The sequence below is a fragment of the Misgurnus anguillicaudatus genome, chromosome 19 (assembly GCF_027580225.2).
Source record: "Misgurnus anguillicaudatus chromosome 19, ASM2758022v2, whole genome shotgun sequence".
Lineage (NCBI taxonomy): Eukaryota > Metazoa > Chordata > Actinopteri > Cypriniformes > Cobitidae > Misgurnus > Misgurnus anguillicaudatus.
The window spans coordinates 22,912,328-22,923,446 of NC_073355.2; the positions used below are offsets into that span (position 1 = coordinate 22,912,328).

An 11,119-nucleotide genomic window follows, 5' to 3' on the forward strand; every position below is an offset into this window, starting at 1 on the left:
TTCACTCCATTCATGCCAGATTGTTCATTTTTACATAAAAAACTGACCCAAACCTGACCGCTGACTCACTGCATCAAGGCCACAGCGCTTTGACAGGGGAGTGACAGTGCTAAGCGTCATCTAAAAAGGGCCGTGTTCCCTATTTGTAATTCAATGAGTTCATTTTGTCTTTCACTTGTCAAAGGCAGAGCTCATGAATATTTGGGTTCGCTGCACCGCACACAACAGCAGCGGCATGAAAGTGATGTCATTTCGTGTGGGGGCTAATCCTAAAAGGCCGTATGTTCGGCTGATAAACATTTGTCTGACACCACCGGAGTCTAATCCTGAGGATGAGAAGCATTCTGCTAAAGTTTATTGTGCATATGGGAGGGACTCAAAGCCAGCTGGTTTGTGCATGAGAGTCAAACAACAGCCACTGCTGACACTGTGATTTGCTACGAAGAACATCTGAAAAGCGCTTTTCGCGTCGCATACATCCAACGGCCTTCATCTCACGGCTGTTCTTTAGAGCACAACACGCTTGATTTAGCCTTCCATGAAAGCATTAGAGGAAGTTGGCGGCACGAGCCAGCCGAAGGTTCCTGCCAGCTCGTTCCCGACAGAGGGGTCTCCTCAGGCACGGGCCAATATCGGGTTTAATGGACTTGTTTGGCTTGTTAGCACTCCAGCAGCGCTGCCCTTGCTCACGCGGAGGTGAAATTGACAAGGTGGTCACACACACAAACCCACATTAATATTCAGTTCTACACCTCCTATTTTCTTTCTCATTTACGCTAGTAAAATAAACACCTATGTAATACAGTGCTGGACATCTACATGCTATGTGTCAAAAAGCGCTCCACATGAGTGGATGCAAGTAAACAGTCGGCGCATAAGAGAGATAACGGCACTTAATAACATAAGGGAGGAACACGGCTCTTTCTGCAAGCCTCCTAATCACAATACTCCAGGAGATCGCAGAAACACAAGACAGATAGCTCATAAAAACAGCGACAAAGCCATAACTATTGTTCAGCGGTGAGCTTATGAACCCCCGCAGGTGGACATGCTGCAGATATTGAAGACACTTACTCATTGCCAAAGCCACAATAATTCTTGCAGTGACTTGTGCAGACACGACACTCTGGGTCCTGCTTTAAAGAGCTATGGCTATACTATTGAGTTCTAAGTACATTAGGAGAAAAGCCCCAGAGGCTAACACAATCAATGTTTGCCCAAGGAGTGTGAAAGTCTGTGTTTGACACCGCAAAGGACCTTGGGACCGCTCGACCAATTGTTGTCCGTGGCAGACAAGATTAAGTATTTAGTTATAAAAAAATTTAAGCGTGCACACGTATTATTTCTTCAGCTATGGGTATTTTTATATCCTGGGGCTTAGGTTTTATTAAAAAAATGACAGATTTTCATCTCTTTCCTCTAGTTATATGAACTTCATCTCATCTTTGAACTATTTACAATGGCATTATTGTTTATTTTTGCTACTATTTGAATGTAATTTTATTTGTTTCCAGAACTTTTTTATCTGAAAATATTCAAACCTATTACATAAATGCTAATTGTCATATATTGTTAAAGAGGGTGAAATCAACAATTTAAAGGGGCCATGTCACAATACTTATAAGATGTCAAACTTTTAAAATGTTAAATAAATCTTTGGTGTCCCCAGAGCACATATATGAAGTTTTAGCTCAATATAAATAATTTATTATAGCATGTTAAAATTGCCACTTTGTAGGTGTGTGCCGTTTTGGGTGTGTCCTTTAAAAAGCAAATGAGCTAATGAAATTCAAACACTGATCGCATGATGGTGGTTTGTTGCAATAAAAACTCAATTGTGCTGTCAATTATATTCTTTCTCTCTTTTTCTCTCTGCTCTAAATGGCTGTGCCGTGGTTGGATAGTGCAGATTAAGGGGCGGTATTATTATAATAAGATCTCCTTATGACATCATAAGAAGAGCCAAATTTCACTTACCTATTTTTTCACATGCTTGTAGAGAGTTCACAGTTTCACAGTTTCTAGGTTGATAGAAGCACTGGGGACCCAATCATAGCACATAAACATGGAAAAAGTCTGATTTCATGCCATGGCCCCCTAACAAAAGTTATTTATTTCACATTTATTTTGTAAAATTGACAACACTAATTCAGTTTTTTAAAATAATTTTCACCATACTTTCTCCAGGAGTAGATTTTAGCATGCTCTAAATCGAGCTAAAACATTAATTGTTGCCATTACTTAGCTTGAACTTTTGTAAAAATGTATACAGCTAATGTAGATACATTGTGTAATTATACCATATATCCTGTATTTTTTTGCTCCTTTATATTTTAAGTTTTATATATTTGCCTGAACTACTCTGTATTTACTGTAAAGCTGCTTAAAATAAATAATTTTGAATTCAATTTTACCAAAAAGCAACAAAATATTAGACAAAATATTATTAACAAAATATTAGACAAAATATTATTAACAAAATATTATCAATATATATATTTTCAATATTAGGCTCAGTGACAAAACGGTTTGGCAAGATGAGAAATTCAAAAATCTTAAAAAAAAACTTGTTGTTCATCAGGTTTATTTCAATGCACATAGTTAGGTTAATGTTATGCAATAAAAAATAAATTTGCACCATTTTTATGAAAGTTAAGACTGAATGCACCTGAAAAGGTCAAATGATGTAACCGCCAATTGTGCCAAAGAATGAGAAATATTACATATTTTGTCCACCTTGATGGCATGTAAGTGTAATCATCAAAAATAAAAAAATGAAAATTTCATTTTATTAGTTATTTCTAAATGTATATTTTAATGCGTTTTTGTAATATTTGTCCTGACATATGCTGAAAACAGCTCTGTTTTCTAAATAATCTTGAATGATGTAAAAATGTATGTAAAAAATCATATTACACTACACTAGATTATATTTTATTCCACGTTTTTATTAATATATTTGTATTTTCTTTTAAAAAATACTAGTTACACCAACTGACACAGACCGGTTACACCACATTGACATTTTTGCAATTATCGCCCAAATATTCTTTCAAAATGAAATAAAACCAGAAATTTTAGACTTGGTCCTCAAAAAAGAGAATGTATGCACGCAATCTGCATATTTATTTTGAAATTTTAACCCTTTTACATTTAATTGAACCATACCAACACAAAATAATTAACGTCACGTCAATGACCCATAACAAAATAAGATAAATATAATGCACAATATAAAATTAGGTTTAGCAAAAAAGTGATCTGCTATTGTATTTCATAAACATGAATGAAAGTGACAGCTTTTTGAGATGCATATACTGTAAATTAACTCTTTGGCATTGAAGTTAGAAAAATAGTACTAGACAGTATAACGGCTAAAATGCCTACAGTTGAAGAAGTACCCTCATCAGTGTTTATATATGTATAAATGCATGTGTTTATGTTAATGTTCTTTAAAAGAATATGTTATTGAAGGTTAACCATATATAATATGTATTTCTGGACACAAATGTCTTCATGGCATCTCCTTTCAGGGTGAAAACAAGGTGACAGTAGTAGCAAAGCAATTGGGCCACACAGAGACACACTCACACTAAGACAGATTGCCAGCAACACATTCTCACAAGTCCTGTTATCGCCTAAATCAACAAATGAAAAGTGTTTGCACAAACAGATTTTTCAGGCCTGCTTTCGCTTGGCACCCTGTGCCTCTTGTCAATATAATACAGTATCTTTATTGAAAACTCGCCTTTCACAGTAACCAATATGTAATCCATCCGAACCTTGCCGTTTTCATTTCAACCTAATGTGAGCCAGTATATCTGGCATGTCTGTGTAAAAACATGTACAGTATGTGCTTTTGTATACAATGCCCAAAAGAAAACGATTCACTTGACTGAGGTCAGAGGAGGACAAGATTATGTCCATAAAACTATATTATTCACCACGGTGAATGTCTCTCACATTTCTTGTCACCAATCTTTGATCAGTGATTGGTTACGTCTAGACTAAATTGTGACTGACTGTGCTGGACAGCTTTGAAAGAGTCTTTTAAATCGGACATTCAAGTTAACCCGAACCACAGTCCGTGAATGCAGATGAGAGCACCAAGTTCACTTTCACCAGCTTGGTCTCAGACCCACAGGAGTGGGTGCCGGTCGTGTTATCTCTGGTCGCTGAGCCTCTGAGATGGGAACGAGACACGGGCATCTATTTTTGCAAGCTTAACCAATGCTGTTAGAGAATCTATCAAGAGTAATTTGCCTCACAAAGGTCAACGCAGCCAGGGGCAGAAAAAGGATCACAGGCAAGAGCCTACAACAACAGTGAGTCACTATGGTCCACATTCTCCTGCTAGCATCATAGAACGCCATGTACCTATGACCATAACCAACACTGTCATGAATAAAAACAAATAAACTAACACTAGTATTCACTGAATGTTGCATGGTTTGAGAAGTCACAGTGTTCGGCTTCTTTAAAATAGTATTTAACTACTTATAACTAACTACTTTGAAAATAGTGTATTTGTGTATGACTCAGTGATTACTCTATCCAAATTAAATTGCATCAACTCTTTATTGATTACTTTTCAAAATCCATATAAATATTGACCACATGGACAATCGAAATGATTTTTACATTTTTGAATCTATTAAGATTAACTTAAACATACTTATAACAAGCTGTAAACATTACACTTTCAGTACACATTTCTAAATCATTTTAAAACAATCTCTTGTGTATTTAGATTTGAAATATAATATTGTTTTATACAGAATTTTTTAAAGTATATACAGTACACTTTAAGAAAGGATGTGTTCATTTTTTTACACATTGTTTTGTGTTATCCTATTTAACACATTATTTATTATTTTACCAAATTATGTGTCATTTTTTCGTGTTGATTTTGTGTTCAAAGACATAAAAGGGACAACACAAGAAGAGTAATGCAACCACATAATAATTAACTGTAAAATTAATTGCTTCAAAATGAAAAATTTCAGGAAAAAGTAATTTAATTACAAATTAAAGAGCTCAGAAGCAAAAAGCGCTAAACGCCATCATAAATGAGATAATGATATTAACTGAATGCTCTTGGTGCATAATATATCAGCCTTAAAACTGTAATTACATGGTAGAGATCATGATCTTAATGGGATACTCCACTTTTTTTGAAAATATGCTCACTTTCCAGCTCCCCTAGAGCTAAAAACCAGCTTTTTACCGTTTTGGAATCCATTCAGCCGATCTCCGGGTTTGGCGCTACCACTTTTACCATAGTTTAGCATAATCCATTGAATCGGATTAGACCATTAGCATCGCGCTAAAAAGTAACCAAAGAGTTTCAATATTTTTCCTATTTAAAACTTGACTCTTCTGAAGTTACATCGTGTACTAAGACCGACAAAAAATTTAAAGTTGCGATTTTCTAGGCAGATGTGGTTAGGACTATACTCTCATTCTGGTGTAATAATCAGTGACTTTGCTGCCGTAACATGGCTGCAGCAGGCGTAGTGATATTACGCACTGCCTGAAAATAGTCCCCTGCCATTGAAAGTTACAAAGGGTACTATCTTCGACTGCTGCGTAATATTATTTCGCCTCCTTCAGTCATGTTACGATAGTAAAGTCCTTGATTATTACGCCAGAATGAGCGTAAAGGGAAAGACGTGTTACGTTAGCTTACCTTGCGTTTTACCTCATTGCTCCTCATTCTGCATTTACAAATAGGCTCACTGAATTTGTTTTTTAAACGGTCATATTTATAAAAAAAGCAACAATATATGTAACATTAATAATAGCAATATAGATATTTACTTGGCACTACAATCATGATATATTAAGACAGTAAAACCGCATATGCGCTAGCACGAAAAATCACAGCCAGAGAAATTCCTTCACCGCCACAGCACTAGACCTATATTGCAATTTCGGAATGCATAAACAGAAATACAAAAGAACAGAAATTCCAAGCTGTTTTCTGCACTTCTGCACCAATATCTTTGCAGTATTCTTCTTGTTTTATTTTTTGTACATTCTGACACTCACAGGTGTGAAAATGCTTACATCAGAATTCGTCAAGTCATACAGTAAAATCTTGTCGCGTGTGACTGCGTACAAATTATTTTTGCATAAACTCACTTGTGTCGTGTGCGAGAGCTCACGACGTTCCGACCGTCAGAATTCGCACCGTCTACGCCCAGCTTAAGCTATGCTAAAAGTGGTAGCGCCAGACCCGGAGATCATTTGTGAAAGTGTCATTTGTGAAAATAAGGCATTTCATTGACTAATAACCTTATCATTGCAATTAAACTAAAATTACTGAAAATAAACATAAGAGCCTGATAAAAATGCTTATTTACATGCACTTAGATCTTTTTGCATCTGAGCTCTTCAAATATTGTAATGCATTGCACCCAACACTGCTTAGCCAACACAAAATGCATTGGACACACTGTATTTCCAGTAATTGAAGCTTAGAAGCCCCACAATTTCTTTATAAATAAATCCAGACTGGCTACAACTATTCAAAAATGTATATTTTGGCAAAAAATATAATAGCTGCCTGCCTATTCCCATTATCATTTATGTAAAATCAAGAACTCTCTTCAGAATCCCTCACATCTGCACACAATGAAGTGCATGAGCTCTTGTCAGCGGCGCTAAATGAAAATGTTAAGAAGCAAGTCTGACTGTTACACTTACAGTGTTTTTACACAAAGAAACATTCAATATTCATTTCTTCTCCTCATTTAAATGGCCACAAAAAATGTGCTCCCATATAGATAAAAACTGTATTACAACAATGTTCTGCAAAGTGCCGACAAGTTTCTTCCATTACCAGTGTCAAAAGAAATAAAGCTCACTCTATCCATGTGCATTACGGCACCTTAATAAAGCAAAAATACCAAGTAATGTCCAGCATGACAGTCTCATGTGGTATATTATAAACCATTTTCATTGTTCCGCCACTGATGCATGTGCATCACTCCATGCATGTTTGACACATGTAAGAGGTGCAGCGTGATGATGGACCTGTATTTCTATGTTTCCAAAGCCTTCATAACCAAGGGGACAAAGAGGAGGAGGAGGCTGGAAAGCAGGGGCTGGGGATGGGGGAAGGTATAGAGATAGAGCAGTGGGCATATCTCGCAGGCGGGAGCGGCTGGTTTCCAAGGAGATGTGTGTGCGTGATGAGAGTGCATGAGACAGGCTTTGCTTGGGTGCACACTTGGAAGGGAGAGTCCCTCTTCATCACTCCCTGCTTTGCCTTTCTCTCTTACTCTTTCTTTCTCTCTCTCCACCTCAGTTCCCAGGTCATCATTTATCCTGAGCACGGCCAAACCGGTCCCCTGAGATCCACCTGCACTTGAGAACGTACCGCATTAATCTTACACCTCCATTCAACATATGAACCCGTGTTAAATTCCACTAGACTGCTCCTTATTATTATTACACACATAACCACTAATGCATCTCCCCGTGATGCTATGTAACACGCCATATATATTTAATAAAGTCTGGTACCGAAGAAAAATCGAAGCAACACGCAATGAATCACAAGTCGCACATGCTGATTCATACTTTCACATGAACTCTAACTGCAAATTATATATGATGTTTGCATTAAACACATGACCGTACCATCAGCCTTTGCCATTTAAACTGTAATTACGTGGTAGAGATCATGATCTTGAGCAAATCGTACAGCCCATCAAATCCAACTCACACTTTAGTTCACAGCTCTTGCAGGATATGTGTTGCTGTTTAGTCCTCCTGCAGAGACAGAGTCATTTACATATTGGCACACAGAGCTGTACTTGATGAACTTCCCCCAGGGAATTGAACAGACCTGGCTGCTGGACATTAAATCAGGATGAATAGAAAGACAGTGTGACCTCACATTTTACACACTAATGAAAGTAAAAACAAACACACACACGCTCTTCATAGCACCATGGCCTCACTTACGGTCTTTTCAAAATGTGCTACTCTTCCCCGATGTTTTGCTTCAGTGCTTTCAGCATCTCAAACTCCAGAGCAAAAACCTCAGAGAGGCCAAATGTCTTATGAACCATATGGATATGCATGCAGCAAGAATCCATTAAATAACATCAAAGTATGGGTGGATATGTTGAAGGTACACACTCGTGCCATTCAGTTCAACCATTTCTTTTTTTAACCTTTTTCACCTCGATAAAACTTTTGTGCTACAGTTATAGAACCATACGGCCAAAAATGATTTTTGTTAAAAATGTAAGGGTCTGTTGAACAGCACACTCCTAAAGGTTAAATTCATGGAGGATGATCACGTATACCGGCATCTCATCCAGTAGAAACCCTAATTATTACATTCCTCAAAGATTAATATATGGATGAGCGCAGAGCGTGACTCAGACTGATAGGTTTCCACTTGCCACAAGGATCAATCCCTTGTTGATATTAAGCGAATAAATCATGCGGATCTTTTTTTAGATTTAAAGTGCATCAAATATGGCTGTGGGTATATCTGGTTCGCTGCGTGACAGTGACATACACTTCAATTAAATTAATACTGAAAAGTCAATCACTGGATTTGTGTAATCTGCCATGGCCACATCTATTGGATTGCTCCCATCCCTTTCAATTAAAGATGAGGATCTTCCCATCGCACTGCAGTCATGTCACCTCTCTGTGTTCCCCGGGGCAGGAGATTAATCAAAGTTTGAAAAGACATTATGAAGTACATTATTCTGCTTCCAGTCAAACTGTGTCAGGGCTGCCCGAATTTAAACTACATCGAATTCAAATGAATCTGTCCTGAGAACAAAGGCTGAGGAAAAACACAGCATGTCTTGTAAAAACTGTCAACCTGTATAGAGGGGTTTAGTGTGCTTATGCACACCATTAGGCCTTTAGTTTGAATTGGCTTTGATTTTCTCTCACGTAACCTTATAGAAGTGTATCGTGTGGGTCAGGACAGGCAGATGAATACAGACAATATTTTCCTCTGTTCATTGTTCTTATTTTGATTAGCTTGATTGTTATCATCACGTTGACATTGAGTGCCTTTACATCGTGACAAATTAAGTGCTCCACGTCAACAGATTGCAACACCGACAGATTTATACTTTGCAGAATGAAGTGCTTTTATTGAACCGTAATATAAGGTAGTCAATATGATTGCCTGTGTTATTTTAGATTGACAAGTGAGTAATTAGACAATTTAGCTCTGATCTATTGCTTATATGACAGCTGCAATTATACCGCTGTCTATATAAAAGATTGCACTTGCGTTTAGAGACAACCATTCCAACATGTAATGAACCAATAAACTGTTACGACTGATCGCAGTATTACAGCATTAAAAGTAAATTCAGGTGACTGAGATTGAGTCACGTTAACATGTTCCTGGTCTATCATCTTATCATATCATTATGATGGCTTGCCAAGTGGTTTGTTATCTTAAACAAAAACACACACTGTTAAAAATAATGGTTTTAAAGGCGTTCTTCAGAGTGTTGCCATTGAATAACCCTTTTTGGTTCTCCAAAGAACCTTTAAGTGGAAGAACAATTTGTTTCTTAGCTTTTTACAGTCTGAAGAACCTTAAATCAACCGAAATGTTTTATGGATGTTTCAAGAATTTAGTATAACAAGTCACAGTTATCATCATGCACTTTTAAGAAGTACCAGGACTTACCTTCTAGACAGCAGGTTCTCCACAGCCCTGAATGGGTCATCACCTCTTCATTCTTCCTGCTCGTTTCGTTCTCGTTATTACTTTTGACCCTGCACACTCCTCTCGAGTACAGCCAGTAGTCCGTGCCCACAGCTATGGTCATGAGGCTGAACGCGGCGAAAGCGCCCACTGTGGTGATGAGCATCTGGACTCCTCTGTCACACATCAACATTGTGCCTCATTTCAGGAAAGGGGTCAAAACAAGATGCCTAGCGTCTCTCGCCAACCCCCCTAGCCAGCTTGGCGCGCGGAATCCATGCTCCAATCGACTTGAAGAGCCCGTACCATTGTTTATTTCTTATTTCGGTGGTGTCGAGACTGTTGCAGTCGGTGTTGTTGCTTCTCAAGTTCACGAAAGCGTACACGATGTTTCCATCGCTCGAGACCCGTGGATAAGAGAAACGGAGAGCGGTTTGTTTGCAATTCTGTGCTGTGGAAAAAATGTTGTCGAGGAACAATGTCTCATCAGTATCACAGCATTATGCAATTGAGGTACCAGTTTAGGAGACGAGACACGATATTTCGGCTCTGTAAACAGTAGAGCGAAACTGTTATTTTTTAGAAAAACATTTTATGTACAAAAACGGTAATATATTGGTGTTCATCAATGGAGTTCAAGTATCAAAAATATTGTCCCTTAATAATCCATCGGAAAATACCTTCCCTCAACGAATGCATCCTGCGGTTTTCTTTATAACACTACAGGAGAGTAAATATCCCACTTCCTGATAAGCGTGCTCATCTGTCCAAAATTCCCGTCGAGACGTGGCGACTAAGACAATGACATTTTGACGGGGAGCAGCAATGTGTTGAAGGCACCTATCAAAAACTGATCATTTTAATGAACATAATCCCAGCACTTGTAATAGCTGTGCAGCGTTACTGTCAGCGGTGACGCTGCTTCCCGCAAATGTGCCTTATAGCAGTGACAGCTCCCACGCGCGTTTGAAACACCGCCCACAGAGGGAGCGCGCTGGTTGCTGTCCGCGGTGCTGAATGGACCGAGCCTCTCTCTCTCTCTCTCTCTCTCTCTCTCTCTCTCTCTCTCTCTCTCTCTCTCTCTCTCTCTCTCTCTCTCTCTCTCTCTCTCTCTCTCTCTCACACACACACTCTCTCTCTCTCTCTCTCTGCCCCAGCCAATGAGCTACTTAAGGCCTTCATATGCAAAGATATGATGCAAGAAGCGGTGCATAAAAAATCGGACTCTGGAGAACAGGAGGTATTTAAAGAGGCACTGACATTTGCAGATTTATTGGGATATGAGACAATACTCAAAAGTTTAATTTCGTAGCGTGACAAAAAATAAGCCCACCTTAAGTTCGCGAGCACACATTAAAATAACTGTAGTATACTTCAGTTATATACTATAGTATATTATAGTAATTACTACATGTT

At 38.1% G+C, this 11,119-nt stretch overlaps 1 protein-coding gene across 1 annotated transcript in view; it reads right to left on the reverse strand.

Moving 5' to 3' along the window:
* cacng3b (calcium channel, voltage-dependent, gamma subunit 3b) overlaps positions 1-10,700 on the reverse strand; it is a 39,256-nt gene extending 28,556 nt beyond the window's left edge. The window contains exon 1 of the mRNA XM_055193240.2: positions 9,686-10,700. Within this exon, the coding sequence (XP_055049215.1) occupies positions 9,686-9,896 (211 nt within the window). The 5' untranslated portion in view covers positions 9,897-10,700. The remainder of the gene's footprint in view (positions 1-9,685) is intronic.
* Positions 10,701-11,119: the final 419 nt, after the last annotated feature.